General features: G+C 45.2%; 1 protein-coding gene across 1 annotated transcript in view; it reads left to right on the forward strand.

Moving 5' to 3' along the window:
- The window catches only part of iqgap1 (IQ motif containing GTPase activating protein 1), a 74,287-nt gene that overhangs the window by 7,053 nt on the left and 48,551 nt on the right, over positions 1–18,683 (forward strand). The window contains exons 3-6 of the mRNA XM_065012171.1: positions 14,722–14,878; positions 15,522–15,599; positions 15,895–15,971; positions 17,295–17,362. Coding sequence (XP_064868243.1) covers positions 14,722–14,878; positions 15,522–15,599; positions 15,895–15,971; positions 17,295–17,362 — 380 coding nt within the window. The remainder of the gene's footprint in view (positions 1–14,721; positions 14,879–15,521; positions 15,600–15,894; positions 15,972–17,294; positions 17,363–18,683) is intronic.

Here is an 18,683-nt window from a genome sequence, read left to right on the forward strand (position 1 = left end):
AGATCATTCTGAGAGGGAGATCATTCCTTAGTACATCTCAGAACTATAGTGCTCTTAATCCTCCTCTCTTCACTACAGTATACTCACTTACCACCTTATTTCTGTGTTATTTCTCTCAAGCCCCTGCTATTCATGGTATTTGTGCTCCCCTCAGTGGTGACGAGTTGGTGCCTGGTGCTCGTACACAAAACGGGTCTTTTTTTTTTAGAGCGGAGTGAGGGCAACACACACACACACAGGTCCGCCAACCATGTCTTCCCATAATTCTTCTGAGGCAAGGTCCCATCTGTGTTGCATACTGCCCTCCTTCTGTTGACAGATGCACAAGTGGAGTCCAATGTACATAGGTCTTTGATACCATATGGATTTTAGAGGGTTAAATGTACCATCTTGCAGGCATGTACAAGAACATCAATACACACTATTGTATAATCTACTGCTATTTGTCTTTCATCTGCCAGTGTTTACATGTAATGAACATACAGCTAACCACTAAGCAGCATGTTATGCTCTCATGAATATATTTTCAATTGTTTGTTTTAGTGAGTTGGTGTAAATCAACGGATGAATTTGAGATCCGCTGTCTGCTGTGAAAGGGTCTGTAACTACAGTATGTAACTGTAGTTCGCTCTGTCAAGCACAGCAGGCTTTATGTGGAGAAGTATTGGTGAATGGAGGGATGTTTCATAGCAGTAGAGGATGGAGAAGACGTGCAGAGTGAATGTGTGTTAAATCATACCGTTCTGAGTTACTGTATTTCTTGAGAGCCTCCATCTAATCTTCCCTTTTCTTTAGTTCTACAGTATAGTTGTTGCAACGCGTTATGGAACCCCAGCCGTCAACATGAGATCTGCTCGTATGCCCTCATTCCTTCCCTCGATGCCTCCCTCCATCTCTTTACACTGCCTTCCCTCTTCTTTAGTTCTACAGTATAGATGTTGCAACGCGTTATGGAACCCCAGCCGTCAACATGAGATCTGCTCGTATGCCCTCATTCCTTCCCTCGATGCCTCCCTCCATCTCTTTACACTGCCTTCCCTCTTCTTTAGTTCTACAGTATAGATGTTGCAACGCGTTATGGAACCCCAGCCGTCAACATAAGAAATCTGCTCGTATGCCCTCATTCCTTCTCTCGATGCCTCCCTCATCTCTTTACACTGCCTTCCCTCTTCTTTAGTTCTACAGTATAGATGTTGCAACGCGTTATGGAACCCCAGCCGTCAACATGAGATCTGCTCGTATGCCCTCATTCCTTCCCTCGATGCCTCCCTCCATCTCTTTACACTGCCTTCCCTCTTCTTTAGTTCTACAGTATAGATGTTGCAACGCGTTATGGAACCCCAGCCGTCAACATAAGAAATCTGCTCGTATGCCCTCATTCCTTCTCTCGATGCCTCCCTCATCTCTTTACACTGCCTTCCCTCTTTAGTTCTACAGTATAGTTGTTGCAACGCGTTATGGAACCCCAGCCGTCAACATAAGAAATCTGCTCGTATGCCCTCATTCCTTCTCTCGATGCCTCCCTCATCTCTTTACACTGCCTTCCCTCTTTAGTTCTACAGTATAGTTGTTGCAACGCGTTATGGAACCCCAGCCGTCAACATAAGAAATCTGCTCGTATGCCCTCATTCCTTCCCTCGATGCCTCCCTCATCTCTTTACACTGCCTTCCCTCTTCTTTAGTTCTACAGTAGAGATGTTGCAACGCGTTATGGAACCCCAGCCGTCAACATGAGATCTGCTCGTATGCCCTCAATCCTTCCCTCGATGCCTCCCTCCATCTCTTTACACTGCCTTCCCTTCTCTCTAGTTGTACAGTCATTTTATCGCTCTCCCTCCCTTCCATTTACCTCTCCCCTCTTCTCTCTGAACAGTATATTCCTCTTCTCTCTGTGTACAGTATATTTGTTTCATCCTTCCATGTGAGAAACAAATTAGAATACTTTAATGAACTACAGTTACTTAGCTGTACTAAACCACCAATCAACAAGGGATACACAACATAGTTGCATGCAGGTAGTGAATGCAGTAAATTCCCCAGGTCTCTGGCTGTTGCCATGAAGGAAGTCTACCGTGCTTAAAGTCCAATACTTTCTCACACACTCTGGTGCCTAAATGAACAACCCTAATTTCAAACGGAAGTAAACACTCAAACAGGGCAGGGACTTATTTAACTTGTCCAATAAGAAACGCTCATTTTTATTTTCCAGTGCATAACATTTTGAAATGTTTTGCAATGTTTTTATTTTATTTTTTTATTTCACCTTTATTTAACCAGGTAGGCTAGTTGAGAACAAGTTCTCATTTGCAACTGCGACCTGGCCAAGATAAAGCATAGCAGTGTGAACAGACAACACAGAGTTACACATGGAGTAAGCAATTAACAAGTCAATAACACAGTAGAAAAAAAATGGGCAGTCTATATACAATGTGTGCAAAAGGCATGAGGAGGTAGGCGAATAATACAATTTTGCAGATTAACACTGGGGTGATAAATGATCAGATGGTCATGTACAGGTAGAGATATTGGTGTGCAAAAGAGCAGAAAGGTAAATAAATAAATAAAATAAAAAAACAGTATAAAAACAGTATGGGAATGAGGTAGGTGAAAATGGGTGGGCTATTTACCAATAGACTATGTACAGCTGCAGCGATCGGTTAGCTGCTCGGATAGCTGATGTTTGAAGTTGGTGAGGGAGATAAAAGTCTCCAACTTCAGCGATTTTTGCAGTTCGTTCCAGTCACAGGCAGCAGAGTACTGGAACGAAAGGCGGCCAAATGAGGTGTTGGCTTTAGGGATGATCAGTGAGATACACCTGCTGGAGCGTGTGCTACGGATGGGTGTTGCCATCGTGACCAGTGAACTGAGATAAGGCGGAGCTTTACCTAGCATGGACTTGTAGATGACCTGGAGCCAGTGGGTCTGGCGACGAATATGTAGCGAGGGCCAGCCGACTAGAGCATACAAGTCGCAGTGGTGGGTGGTATAAGGTGCTTTGGTGACAAAACGGATGGCACTATGATAGACTGCATCCAGTTTGCTGAGTAGAGTGTTGGAAGCCATTTTGTAGATGACATCGCCGAAATCGAGGATCGGTAGGATAGTCAGTTTTACTAGGGTAAGCTTGGCGGCGTGAGTGAAGGAGGCTTTGTTGCGGAATAGAAAGCCGACTCTTGATTTGATTTTCGATTGGAGATGTTTGATGTGAGTCTGGAAGGAGAGTTTGCAGTCTAGCCAGACACCTAGGTACTTATAGATGTCCACATATTCAAGGTCGGAACCATCCAGGGTGGTGATGCTAGTCGGGCATGCGGGTGCAGGCAGCGATCGGTTGAAAAGCATGCATTTGGTTTTACTCGCGTTTAAGAGCAGTTGGAGGCCACGGAAGGAGTGCTGTATGGCATTGAAGCTCGTTTGGAGGTTAGATAGCACAGTGTCCAATGACGGGCCGAAAGTATATAGAATGGTGTCGTCTGCGTAGAGGTGGATCAGGGAATCGCCCGCAGCAAGAGCAACATCATTGATATATACAGAGAAAAGAGTCGGCCCGAGAATTGAACCCTGTGGCACCCCCATAGAGACTGCCAGAGGACCGGACAGCATGCCCTCCGATTTGACACACTGAACTCTGTCTGCAAAGTAATTGGTGAACCAGGCAAGGCAGTCATCCGAGAAACCGAGGCTATTGAGTCTGCCGATAAGAATATGGTGATTGACAGAGTCGAAAGCCTTGGCGAGGTCGATGAAGACGGCTGCACAGTACTGTCTTTTATCGATGGCGGTTATGATATCGTTTAGTACCTTGAGCGTGGCTGAGGTGCACCCGTGACCGGCTCGGAAACCAGATTGCACAGCGGAGAAGGTACGGTGGGATTCGAGATGGTCAGTGACCTGTTTGTTGACTTGGCTTTCGAAGACCTTAGATAGGCAGGGCAGGATGGATATAGGTCTATAGCAGTTTGGGTCCAGGGTGTCTCCCCCTTTGAAGAGGGGGATGACTGCGGCAGCTTTCAATCCTTGGGGATCTCAGACGATATGAAAGAGAGGTTGAACAGGCTGGTAATAGGGGTTGCGACAATGGCGGCAGATGGTTTCAGAAATAGAGGGTCCAGATTGTCAAGCCCAGCTGATTTGTACGGGTCTAGGTTTTGCAGCTCTTTCAGAACATCTGCTATCTGGATTTGGGTAAAGGAGAACCTGGAGAGGCTTGGGCGAGGAGCTGCGGGGGGCGGAGCTGTTGGCCGAGGTTGGAGTAGCCAGGCGGAAGGCATGGCCAGCCGTTGAGAAGTGCTTATTGAAGCTTTCGATAATCGTGGATTTATCGGTGGAGACCGTGTTACCTAGCCTCAGTGCAGTGGGCAGCTGGGAGGAGGTACTCTTGTTCTCCATGGACTTCACAGTGTCCCAGAACTTTTTGGAGTTGGAGCTACAGGATGCAAACTTCTGCCTGAAGAAGCTGGCCTTAGCTTTCCTGACTGACTGCGTGTATTGGTTCCTGACTTCCTTGAACAGTTGCATATCACGGGGGCTATTCGATGCTATTGCAGTCCGCCACAGGATGTTTTTGTGCTGGTCGAGGGCAGTCAGGTCTGGAGTGAACCAAGGGCTGTATCTGTTCTTGGTTCTGCATTTTTTGAACGGAGCATGCTTATCTAAAATGGTGAGGAAGTTACTTTTAAAGAATGACCAGGCATCCTCAACTGACGATGTTCCCTAATTAGTGCTGAGGGATTCACTGAAATTGCTGTACATTTTCAGTTTTTAAACCACAAATTCACCAACGTTGGCTCAATAATTTGAATTCCATCTTTTTTTTTACCCAAACTGACCTCAAAAGTAACTAATCGCTCAGCACTATTTACATTTTTTAAATGTAACCAGGTAGGCCAGTTGAACAACTTCTCATTTACAACTGCGACCTGCCAAGATAAAGCAAAACAGTGCGACCAAAAACAACAGCGTTACACATGGAATAAACAAACGTACAGTCAATAACACAAATCTGTATACAGTGTGTGCAAATGAGGTAAGGCAATAAAGAGGCCATAATGGTGAAGTAATTTAGGAATTAACACTGGAGTGATAGCTGTACAAGTAGAAATACTGGTGTGCAAAAGCGCAGCAAACAAAATTTAAAAAAATATGAAAATATGGGGATGAGGTAGGTGGTTGGATGGGCTATTTACAGATGGCTGTGTGCAGCTGTAGCGATCGGTAAGCTGCTCTGACAGCCGATGCTTGAAGTTAGTGAGGGAGATGTCTCCAACTTCAGTGATTAAAAAAATATATATATATTTTTTCCGTGTGCAATTTGCTCCAGTCATTGGCAGCAGAGAACTGGAAGGAAAGGCGGCCAAAGGAGGTGTTGGCTTTAAGAATGACCAGTGAAATATACCTGCTGGAGTGTGCTACGGGTGGGTGTTGCTATGGTGACCAGTGAGCTGAGAAGGCAGAGCTTTTCCTAGCAAAGACTTATAGATGACCTGGAGCCAGTGAGTTTGTTGACGAATATGTAGCGAGTGCCAGCCATCGATCATACAGGTGGGTAGTACATGGGGCTTTGGTGACAACAGATGGCACTGTGATAGACTGCATCCAATTTGCTGAGTAGAGTATTGGAGGACATTTTGTAAATGACATCGCCGAAGTCAAGGATTGGCAGAATAGTCAGTTTTACGAGGGTATGTTTGGCAGCATGAGTGAAGGAGGCTTTGTTGCAAAAATAGAAAGCTGATTCTAGATTTAACTTTGGAGTTTACACTCTAGCCAGACACCTAGGTATTTATAGTTGTCCACATTCTAAGAACTATCCCAAATGAACAGGACCCAGTGCTGCTCAGTCAGCCCAAGTTCCCCTTTACTGAGGCCATTTAAGTCATTTCCTGTTTCAGTCTTTTCCAGGCTCACTGGAGTATAGCAGCTACATGGAGGATGATGTAATCACTGTGTTGTTCTAGACAACAGAGCAGCAAGTAGAAGAATGCATCTAGGGCCTTGATGAAATCTAATTGTTTTGATAACATAATGATGCCATATCTCAGGTGATTGTTGTGATGTCATGACAAATTGTATTGATTATTTATGAAGTAATTTTTGCACAAAGTGCTATACAGAAACCCAGCCTAAAACTCCAAACAACAAGCGTTGTAGAAGCACGGTGACCTGGAAGAAACCTAGATAGGTTCCAGGCTCTGAGGGGTGGCCAGTCCTCTTCTGTGTTTGGTGGAGATTATAGGAGTACATGGCCAGAGTACATCGTACATTTCGATTGTAATTTACCTGAGATTATAAACTGGCACAGTCAAAACATATTCAATGGTGGTGAAGAAAGTTCTGCAGGCTCTAGTTTTATCTTGATTTTTGTCCAGTAATATAGTCGAGTGCTGCAAGGAAAGACCTAGTTAAGCTGCATCTGGCCCAGAACAGAGCGGCACGTCTTGCTCTTCATTGTAATCAGAGGGCTGATATAAATACTATGCTGCCAGTCTCTCTCTTGGCTGTGAATTGAGAGACTGACTGCATCGCTTCTTCTGTTTATAAGAAACGTGTTGAAAATCTCATTGTTTGCATTGTCAATTTACACACAGCTCTGACACACACACACACACACACACACACACTTACCCCACCAGACATGCCACCAGGGGTCTTTTCACAGTCCCCAAATCGAGAAAAAAAGCGTACAGTATTATATATATATATATATATAGATAGCTATTATTGCATGGAACTCCGTTCCATCCCATATTGCTCAAATAAACTGCAAACCTGGTTGGTTTAAAAAACAAAGTGACACCTCATGGCACAACACCTCTCCCGTATTTGACCTAGATAGTTTGTGTACATTGATATGTAGGTCACATGTTCCTTTTTAAATGTACTTCTGTCCTCTAGCTGTTCTGGTCTATTTAATGTTCTGTATGATGTCATGTTCTGTGTGAACCCCACTACCTATATAGTGCACTCCTTTAGACCAGAGCTCTAAATGGATGTACTTCTGTCCTCTAGTTGTTCTGGTCTATTTAATGTTCTGTATGATGTCATGTTCTGTGTGGACCCCAGGAAGAGTAGCTGCTGCTTTGCAACAGTTAATGGGGATCCTAATAAAATACCATGATGTCCTCAGGGGACTGTTGGGATATATCATGGTGATGTATTATTCTGACAGTCAAATTGAGGTCATAAAATCCTTAGTCATTGTTCAGTAAAGGCAGTCTGTACATCTAGTCACAACAAATATTAAACAATGGTCACATTCTAGTCTCATTTTTATTGTCAAATTTGAAGGTACAACAGTCATTTTCTATTGGCCCATAAATTAGAAGCTGCAACGTAGTCCTTTTTCAATGGCCCTTAAACTTGGCCTGGTAATATTGTCCTGTTTGATTGGACCTTAAATGTTGTCTTTGTAGGAGAGCCGACTCTGTTGGTCACCTGTGGGTGTCACTGGTGGCTTGGCAACAACAGGGAAAGCCTAACTGTTGTGATGACAGGTACTGACAGTGTCCGCCCTACATTATCTGCCTCCAAGGGAGAGATATGGAGAGAGAGGAACTGAGAGATGGGGAGAAGGGGACAGAGGGCAGGAGAAAAGAAACGAGAGAGGGAGGGGTCAGCACAGCAGTCCGTAGAAGACTAAACGAGAGAGGGAGGGGTCAGCACAGCAGTCCGTAGAAGACTAAACGAGAGAGGGAGGGGTCAGCACAGCAGTCCGTAGAAGACTAAACGAGAGAGGGAGGGGTCAGCACAGCAGTCCGTAGAAGACTAAATGAGAGAGGGAGGGGTCAGCACAGCAGTCCGTAGAAGACTAAACGAGAGAGGGAGGGGTCAGCACAGCAGTCCGTAGAACACTAGAAGTGACTTTTCCGGTTTAGATATCAGTTAGGGGGTAAACCTCAGTGCTTGAACAAGACATGTTGATAAGACCAGGAAGGGAGGTGTGAGAGCGATAGGGGTAGAGAGAGGGGGGTGTGAGAGCGATGGGGGTAGAGAGAGGGGGGTGTGAGCGATGGGGGTAGTGAGATGTTTCTGCAAAGTGTGTGATGGAGAAATGTGGTTTCATGATGTGACTGGTCTGTTCTTCCTCTTGCTTGATCAGCAAGCTTTGCCTTGTCTGGCCTCCTCCCCTGTTTTGAAAAGACACACACACTGACACACGTAACAAGTGAGTAGGACATAGAAGTGTGTGTAGTATTCCTCTTGGCATTGATGGGTAGTCTGGCGTGAGTCAGGCAGGTTGAGCGGAGGGGACATTTCAGACGAGACACTGACTGAATAGAGGAAATGCTTTCTCTTTGAACTGCTCTGATATGGAGCGTGTGTGTGTGAGTTGTAAGTGTTTGAATGTGTGTCGTGTGTTGAATGTTTCCCAGTCACTAGCCCCCATGAGTCAGTCAGGTGTCATCTCTCTATCCTAACCAACAGCTGGAGGGGAGGGGTCAGTCGGGTCAGAAGGATTCCTATGTTGCAGCAAGGCATGTAATGGGCTATTTCGCTTCCTCTCTCTCCCCCCCTCGCGCTCTCTCTCTCGCTTCCCCGGGCCCCGAAGACATGGACGTTGATTAAGGGAGCCCTCCACATCTCTGATTCAGAGGGGTTGGGTTAAATGCGGAAGACACATCAGTTGAATACATTCAGTTGTACAACTGACTAGGTATACCCCTTTCGTTTTGCTCTCTCGTTCCATCTCGCTCGCTCTCTCCATCTCGCTTTCTCTCTCTCGCATTCACTCTGGTGAATCACTGTGTAATTACTACAGGAACCTGGTGATAAAGGTCCACTGTGTGGGGCCATCCAAGTGGAAGAGATTGGGTTACTCACTGTAAAATTATTTGCACATAATTGAATAATATTCTCCTCCAGTTTCCCATCAAAATACAAAGAGAGAACAGACAGCTGGGAGGAAGAGGAGAGTGAATAGAGAAATGTTTCTAGACCTCCACAACATTGTTCTCTAACTAGATAAGGAGCATCATGGATTTGCCTTTTCCTCCCATCTCAGCCCTTTATAAACATACCTGTACACACACACACACAGACACATCTACACAGACTTGACATTGTGCAGAAAGGAACTGGTCAATCAGATCAGTGATTTCATTAAGATAGGAGACAAGGGGTGGCACAATTCTAAGTCCACAGCCTGATCAAATCATACGGATGGAAGGATGGATCTTCGAAGTGTTGGAACTGAGCCTGCAGCCTGATCGGATCAAAGGGAAGCATTAATTAAAGCAAGACGGGAAGAAAGGATGCACTTTTGAAGTATTGGAATGGCACCTGCAGCCTGCTCTGCTCATAGTGGCTATCATCCTGCTTGTGTTTGGAAACAGGCTGCGAGGCAGAATGTGTGTGTTTGTGGTCTGCTGCTCTGGGAGAAACACTGGTGTAAAGTTTCCCCTACATACAGTTCTAGAATCATCTTCAATTCTCCCAATCCTAATATTACCATTAGTGGGGAAAATGCTAAACTGTCCCAGGATCAGCGTCTAGGGGCAACTTAATCCTGGGAGAGAGGAAGGATAGAGGGAGTATGCTCTAGGGATTCTCCATAGCCACAGCAGCTAGCGCTACAGACTGTACCTGTCACCTGACTCAAATGGGGGAGGTACTAGTAACTTTTTCTTCCAGCAAGGTTCCAGCATCTTTGTTGGATGCGTAGCCAGACCTGCACAATGCAGCTTTCCTCGGCACAGCTTTAGTATTGTGGTGTGAAAACGGTATTAAAGGGGACTGGCTAGGCTAACAGCTAGCGCTGCCATAGTGTCCAGTAGAGTCCAGCCCCCCTGCTCTCACACTTCCTGGTGGTGTACATCAGGAAGCTTCCCACAGTACAGAGGTCAGGGGTCAATCCAATAGGAAGAGACTGCTACCTGACGACTGTCTCCTCAGGAAGACCTCCAGATTGTGGAGAAACACTGACTGTTTTCGGTACAGTGGAGGCTGGTGGAAGAAGACATTGAAAGACCATTTCATTGTAATGAATGAATGATTTGTTTTAATACTGTTCCATTGAATCTATTCCAGACATTACAATGAGTCTGATTTAAAGTGACACCAGCCTCCACTGTTGCAGTCGTACCCTGTTGAAGACCGAGAGAAGACATGCTAGATAAAATAGTTCTAGTATCTAATAATAGGCCAGCCTCCAATGTTATCTCTCTGCATTCCTGACAACACTGCCATATTTCAGGTTGTCATTTTATCTCTGGAAAATTGCTTGTGTGTCATGTTCACAACTTTGACATTTCTTCTGGCATCTCTCCTGCGTGCGGAATTCAATTGTCATTGACATTCTGCAGTCCCATTCATAGGTGTGTGTTTGCTCTGGTCTGGCCCCTGTGCCTCTGATAAAATACCCATTAGTATGGCACCTTTATGAAGCCTTTCACTGTGGAGCAGTGAAAGGAGGATTTGTTCCCCTCTGCCCACCACAGCCCTGTTACCTGTGGCCTGGACACACTGGGCCTGTGTTGGGAGACCCAGAGTCATGACTTACTGGGAGGGAGGATTTGTTCCCCTCTGCCCACCACAGCCCCGTTACCTGTGGCCTGGCCACACTGGGTCTGTGTTGGGAGACCCAGAGTCATGACTTACTGGGAGGGAGGACTTGTTCCCCTCTGCCCACCACAGCCCCGTTACCTGTGTCCTGGCCACACTGGGCCTGTGTTGGGAGACCCAGAGTCATGACTTACTGGGAGGGAGGAGTTGTTCCCCTCTGCCCACCACAGCCCTGTTACCTGTGGCCTGGCCACACTGGGCCTGTGTTGGGAGACCCAGAGTCATGACTTACTGGGAGGGAGGACTTGTTCCCCTCTGCCCACCACAGCCCCGTTACCTGTGGCCTGGCCACACTGGGCCTGTGTTGGGAGACCCAGAGTCATGACTTACTGGGAGGGAGGAGTTGTTTCAGATGGAGGGTTTGGGTTTGTTGGCCTGTGTACTGCAAATCGTGTGTGTGCACCTAATACAGGATGTGTGCCAAAAATGGGAGTGTACCTTTTCTTTAAAGAGTTCCTACACGCTGAACAAGGCTGCAAAGCTGAAATGTTTGTGTTCCGTAACCCTGATGCAGTGAAAACAATACAAACCATAATAGAAGAGTTAAGGGAGCTTCATACTACATTTTCTTGACCATCACACCTTTTTGCAGATCTGAATTCACCTGTTTTATGTACCAACCAAACTCTTCTGGGGGAGCGTGAGGGTCCCCTTTTTGAAAAGGGATGTCCAGAAAGAATGTTTTCCTTCCTTCAAAGCTGATTTTTGACAAACTCACTTTGTCCTCCAACTGTGAAATGGCTTCTACCCAAGGATAGACTCTGGGCTTTCACAGCAGAGAACACACACTGCTATGGGTACTGGGACGTTACTAGTATGGTGACCTACTGGGAGGCATGGAACTACTGGGAGGGTTACTGGGAGGGTTACTGGGAAGTTAGTATCCAGGCCCTCTGGTTCTTCAGTGGACTAGCACGATCACGTACATGCTGTAACTGGGGCCGAGCACCGTCTCGTACACGCTGTTGATAGTTTAAAAGTGGCGTTCTCTCATCTCTTCTGTACCCAGAACTGGAGAACTGCAGGTTCCTCAGTGGCTTAGCATCACACAAACACACTGGAAGAATGTATCTTCAGGTCTGACATCAGGGGATTTACATGCCAAGAGGAATGCTGAGAATGTTTAGGTGTGGTTTGTTAGAGGTGAGAGTCCTCTGCTGTACTACGTACTGGACTGGATGTCATCTGCTCCCCTAGTTGACATCTACAGTGGGAAGCAAAAGTATGTGAACCCTTTGGAATTACCTGGTTTTCTGCATAAATTGGTCATCAAATTTGATCTGCTCTTCACAACAATGGACACTGTGCTTAAACTAACACACAAATTATTGTATTTTTCTTGTCTATTGAATACATAATTTAAACATTAAAAGGGTAGGTTGGAAAAAGTATGTGAACGCCCTAGGCTAATGTTTTCTCAAAGCTAATTGGAGTCAGGAGTCAGCTGACCTGGAGTCTAACCAATGAGATTGGAGATGTTGGTTAGAGCTGCCTTGCCCTTTTTTTTTAAATAAAAAAACTCACAAAATTTGAGTTTGCTATTCACAAGAAGCATTGCCTGATGTGAACCATGCCTCGAACAAATTATCTCAGAAGACATAAGATTAAGAATTGTTAACTTGCATAAAGCTGGAAAGGGTTACAAATGTATCTCTAAAAGCCTTGATCTTCATCAGTCCACGATAAGACAAATTGTCTAGAAATTGAGAAAGTTCAGCACTGTTGCTACTCTCCCTAGGAGTGGCCGTCCTGCAAAGATGACTGCAAGAGCACAGCACAGAATGCTCAATGAGGTTAAGAAGAATCCTAGTGTCAGCCTAAGATTTACAGAAATCTCTGGAACATGCTAACATCTCTGACGAGTCTACGATATGTAAAACACTAAACAAGAATGGTGTTCATGGGAGGACACCATGGAAGAAGCCACTGTTGTCCCAAAAAAATCATTGCTGCATGTCTGAAGTTTGTAAAAGAGCACCTGGATGTTCCACAGCGCTTCTGGCAAAATATTCAGTGGACAGATTAAACAAAATTTGAGTTGTTAGGAAGGAAAACACAATACTGTGTGGAGAAAAAAAGGCCCAGCACACCAACATCTCATCCCAACTGTAAAGTATGGTGGAGGGAGCATCATGGTTTGGGGCTGCTTTGCTGCCTCAGGGCCTGGACAGCTTGCTATCATCGGAAAAATGAATTCCCACATTTATCAAGACATTTTGCAGGAGAATGCAAGGCTCTCTGTCCGCCAATTGAAGCTCAACAGAAGTTGGGTGACGCAACAGGACAACGACCCAAAAGACCGAAGTAAATCAACAGAATGGCTTCAACGAAGAAAATACGCCTTCTGGAGTGACCCAGTCAGACCTCAACCTGATATTAAAATGCTGTGTCATGACCTTGAGCGGTTCACATCAGACATCCCAAGAATATTGCTGAACTGAAACTGTTTTGTAAAGAGGAATGGTCCACAATTTCTCCTGACCGTTGTGCAGGTCTGATCTACAGTAAATGTTTGGTTGAGTTTATTACTGCCAAAGGAGGGTCAACCAGTTATTAAATCCAAGGGTGCACATACTTTTCCCACCCTACACTGTGAATGTTTACACGGTGTGTTCAATAAAGACATGAGTTTAGTTTAAGTTATTAGTTTAAGCAGACTGTTTGTGACTTAGATGAAGATCAGATCAAATCGTATGACCAGAAATCCAGGTATTTCCAAAGGGTTCACAGTTTTTCTTGCTGCTGTAACTGAGGTTCAGTTGGTATGAGCCTGGCACTGCCAATGTCATGGGTTCAATTCCTGTAGGGATTACATATTAGTGTTAGTACACATTTAATATACATTTCTGCAATCCCTGTGTGACTTTGGATGAAATCGACTGCTAAGTAGCATCTTATCTATGGTGATATGAACACATGATTTGATGATATACTGTGTATTGGTTCAAATGTAGTGTACTAAACACGCTGTTCGTTTTCTAACAGTAACAGAACTGATACTTTCAGCTCCTAGGAAATTAAATGCTACACTGGTAACTAGAGGCAACAGGAGAACAGAATGGTCCTCTCAGAGATTTATAAACTCTGGAGGGGTGAGGAGTTGAATGTCACTGGGTTTAGTGTGTGTGTGTTTGTACTGCATGTTTTAGGGCTTTAAGCTGACCTTTTTTACAAGGCGCCTGTCTGCTCCTAAGTTGAAAAATGTAGGAGCACAATGAAAATGAGGTAGTAAAACTAGAATCCTTAATTTTCTGTGTACTGTTGGTGTGTGTTTCTGAAGGCACTCGATTCTGTGTATCATGCAGCTCTGAGGTTTATTACCAACCGAAAGCACCTGACTCACCGCTGTGATCTCTATAGTGATGTTGGCTGGTCTTCACACTGCTGTGATCTCTATAGTGATGTTGGCTGGTCTTCACACTGCTGTGATCTCTATAGTGATGTTGGCTGGTCTTAACACTGCTGTGATCTCTATAGTGATGTTGGCTGGTCTTCACACTGCTGTGATCTCTATAGTGATGTTGGCTGGTCTTCACACCGCTGTGATCTCTATAGTGATGTTGGCTGGTCTTCACACTGCTGTGATCTCTATAGTGATGTTGGCTGGTCTTCACACTGCTGTGATCTCTATAGTGATGTTGGCTGGTCTTCATTGACTCAGGCTTAAACATTGCTATACTATCTGTAAGTGGCAGTTTTCCCAAAAATGGCCTTTCTCTGTTCTTTGACAAGGTCAGAAAGGTCTAACTCCTTACTTTTAACGGTTACTAAAATCCAGAATGGATCATGGAAAAAGGTGTTTTAGCTACTCAGCTCTGTGGTCTTGGAATCATCTCCAGACCAGCTTGAAACCCGGCATCTTGTTTCCTTGGAGTTTTTAAAGGTTTGGTTGACTTACATGTTACTGAGACATGATAGTCATTAGGACTTTGTGGTTCTACTTATGATAAAAATCTATCTGTGATGCTTGTATGGTTCTGGAATTCTAATAAATGTGTGTTTACGTATAAAAAAAATAAAAAAGTAAGTTAGTTTGACTTTGTTCCAAACATTGTTCCCTTCTGCTGCCATCCTGGATGGACCAGGTCTCTTGAGAAATAGTTTTTTTTCTTAATGATACGAACCTGGATAAAGGTTAAATAAAAGCTCTTTGTCCTCCAGGTGGATGGAGGCGTGTCTGGACGAGGAGCTCCCGCCCACCACAGAGCTGGAGGAAGGGCTTAGGAACGGGGTGTACCTGGCCAAACTCGGCAACTTCTTCGCCCCACAAACCGTTTCCATCAAGAAAATCTACGACCGCGAACAGACCCGTTACAAGGTGAGGACCGAGGAGATGCACTGCAGACTGTAACACACACGCAACCACACACACACACGCAACCAGACGCACGCACACACACAGGCTCCAGGTAAGTGCAGGTTAAAGGGACAAAGATGTTCTTATAATCATTCAGTTACCAGAGGAGACAAACTCCCTTTTGCCCAACCCGCCAGACTCACACCGGACTATCCATCAAGGTGTAGGGGCAAGTTGCACCTAGACACTGATCTGGGGTCAGTTTAGCATTTTTCACCAATAATAGTCAAGTTTATGATTGGGGGAGGTGACGCTGATCCTAGATCTGTTTCTAGGGAAAACTTCACCCTGGAGCACCTATCAATGCCCCGAGGAACAGACATGCATCAATGGTCCTATTCTATCAACACAGTTTGACTTAAGTTAAATAACCACATTGTTATTACACTGCAAGAATGCGCCCAAGAAATCCCCCATCTCCAGTCTTACCTTGGAAATGTTTTAGTTGAATAGGACCCCAGGTTACTGTGACTCACTGTCTGAGTCGGGCTTGATTTACTCAATGGGGAAGGAATGAATCATGTGTGTATTACTAGAACTGTAATGGCTTGTTTATGTGCGTGTCACATTGTAACTCACTATGTTTTGTGTTTCATTCCTGCAGGCCACTGGGCTTCATTTTAGACATACAGACAATGTCATCCAGTGGCTAAACGCCATGACAGAGAAGGGCCTGCCGAAGGTGAGTGATGGGCTTACACACACACACACACACAGACAGACCGAGCAGTCACTGTATTCTCAATAGCATGGAAGGGTATTTTCCCAGTACCACTCCTGTGTAACAAGCCGGGGGTTGCCTGGATCCCACTCCCAGACTACTGAACCCTCAGCCCTGGGTCACGTTCAATAGGAACAAACGGAAGAATGTTTTTGAAACATTCACATTCTTATTGGACAAGTCCAGGTAATATGTAATTAAATTCCTAGCATTTTAGCATGTTTCGTGCCTAATGAAGATGTCCATCTGTCCTCAGATCTTCTATCCAGAGACTACAGACATCTATGATAGGAAGAACATGCCGCGCTGCATCTACTGCATACATGCTCTCAGGTACACACCATACACACACACAATGAATTTAAATTTGTATAGATTTTCTGAATACTCTAGGAAAACCTTTCATCACAAATCAGAGATGGCAGTGGTTCAAACTGTAGAACCCAGTTCCTACATCTGAATATCAAAGTTTTGTTTGATAAAATACATTATGTTCCGTTTTATCTCTGAGACCCTCAGGATGACAAATCAGAGCAAGATTACTGAGTGCATGTTATTTACCTTCAGAGATGAATGTATCAAACCAGTTGATAAGTGTGCTCTCAAACCATATCATGCTATTTCTTTCACTATAATAGCTACTGTAAATTGGACAGTGCAGTTAGATTAACATGAATTTAAGCTTTCTGTCCGTGTAAGACATATCTATGTCCTGGAAATGTTGCTGTTACTAATAACGTCATTCTAGTGATATTAACGCACTTTAGCAACAACCGTCCCGGTATAGGGACACCGATCCCGTACATCCTTAAGAGGTTTAAAATGATATTAAACCCTGATCTGCCTCTCACAGTGCTACCTGAACTCTCACAGTGCTACCTGAACTCTCACAGTGCTACCTGAACTCTCACAGAAAAGTCACAATAGACAAATTGTCTATCGTAATATTTTATCTCAGTGAAAAATGTTCAACATTTTCTGCTTTGCTCTGTCCTACTCAATACTGCCTGTATGTGAAGTTGAAAACGTAGACTGGATTTGTGCATGTTTACTCTCAGAACTTGGTTTTTGGAAACCTGACACGTTTATGAGGTGAATGGTACGATTTTGGACTGGTGAGGTATTCGGCACCAAGGAGAAACTCCAACCGCCTCAGCCTTGCGATGGCAGTTCACGTCCCAAATGGCACCCGGTTCCCTATAAAGTGCACTACTTTTCACCAGAGCCCTATTGGCCCTGGTCAGAAGTAGTGTACTAAATAGGGAATAGGGTGCCATTTGGGACACAAGACGTCTGTGTTAATAGAACATTCCAGCTGCATGTAAAATGGATGCTGAGCCTGTTCCGTCCAGAGGCTGTACATCTACTGATCCATGTCCCAGATTGCACCATATTTCCTTTGTAGTGCACAATATAGGGAACAGGGTGCCATTTGGGAAGGGTCCTTGGCTTTTAGAGTCAGGAAGTCAACACTACAGGACTGTGTGGCAGAGGGGGGTAGGAGGTGTGTGTGTGTGTGTATAACCCCCAGCTCCAGTCCACACTAGATGAATGGCTGTTTGTTGACTACAATGCCTTCTGGCCCCCTCCCCTGGTGCCGCACACATGCCAGAACACAGGTCCAACAACATGTTTATCTCTCTTTCCCCCACACAGTTTGTACCTGTTCAAGCTGGGTCTAGCCCCTCAGATCCAGGACCTGTATGGCAAGGTGGACTTCACAGGTAAGTGTGTCCCAATACCACAGTGTTACATTTTCTTTCACTCAACTCATTCAGTTTGTCATTGTTAATTCTTTTGTTTTAAAGTTAACACGACTAACATAACATATGATGTTAAACATGATATGTGGTTCAGTTGCTCAAATACTAAACATGGATACATGTACTGTTAGTGACTTTAGATAAAGTGTCTTCTAAGTGACAAGCAGGCATAGTGTTGGCTCCAGTCCTAAGTTACAGTTCCACAGGGAAGGGGTTTTACCAGGCAGCTAGCAACAATGTGAAAGTCATTAGTGATAGAGCAGCAACAGGAAACACCATCTGTCTGCCAAACGCCTGACCAGGGGGTATGTGTATTACACTCAGGCCAGGAACAATCACCGTCTCCTGTCTGTTTAGCCTCTAATATACAGTTAGCCTACTACTTACAGTATGAAGGGTACTTATGTCCATTAAGTACAGCGTTTGGCTCCAACCTAGCACTAAAAAGTCTGATTCTACGAATCGCTTACTCATCAAGACATAATTAGTTGAATCTCTCTAGTCTGTCTATAATCTACCGTTTGAAGGGTACTGTACTTTAGCCAGTGTGGTCCAGTATGTGTAGAGTGTGGTTCCAACCCAGCACTAAAAAATATGTCCAGCCTCTACCCTCAGTCTTAGCCATGCTCCTCTCTCTCCAGACTCTAAGCTCCTCTCTCTCCAGACTCTAGCTCCTCTCTCTCCAGACTCTAGCTCCTCTCTCTCCAGACTCTAGCTCCTCTCTCCAGACTCTAGCTCCTCTCTCTCCAGACTCTAGCTCCTCTCTCTCCAGACTCTAGCTCCTCTCTCTCCAGACTCTAGCTCCTCTCTCTCCAGACTCTAGCTCCTCTCTCTCCAGACTCTAGCTCCTCTCTCTCCAGACTCTAGCTCCTCTCGCTCCAGACTCTAGCTCCTCTCGCTCCAGACTCTAGCTCCTCTCGCTCCAGACTCTAGCTCCTCTCGCTCCAGACTCTAGCTCCTCTCGCTCCAGACTCTAGCTCCTCTCGCTCCAGACTCTAGCTCCTCTCGCTCCAGACTCTAGCTCCTCTCGCTCCAGACTCTAGCTCCTCTCGCTCCAGACTCTAGCTCCTCTCGCTCCAGACTCTAGACTCTAGCTCTCGCTCCAGACTCTAGCTCCTCTCGCTCCAGACTCTAGCTCCTCTCGCTCCAGACTCTAGCTCCTCTCGACTCCAGACTCTAGCTCCTCTCGCTCCAGACTCTAGCTCCTCTCGCTCCAGCTCTAGCTCCTCTCGCTCCAGACTCTAGACTCCTCTCGCTCCAGACTCTAGCTCCTCTCGCTCCA

The sequence above is a fragment of the Oncorhynchus nerka genome, linkage group LG27 (assembly GCF_034236695.1).
Source record: "Oncorhynchus nerka isolate Pitt River linkage group LG27, Oner_Uvic_2.0, whole genome shotgun sequence".
Classification (NCBI taxonomy): domain Eukaryota; kingdom Metazoa; phylum Chordata; class Actinopteri; order Salmoniformes; family Salmonidae; genus Oncorhynchus; species Oncorhynchus nerka.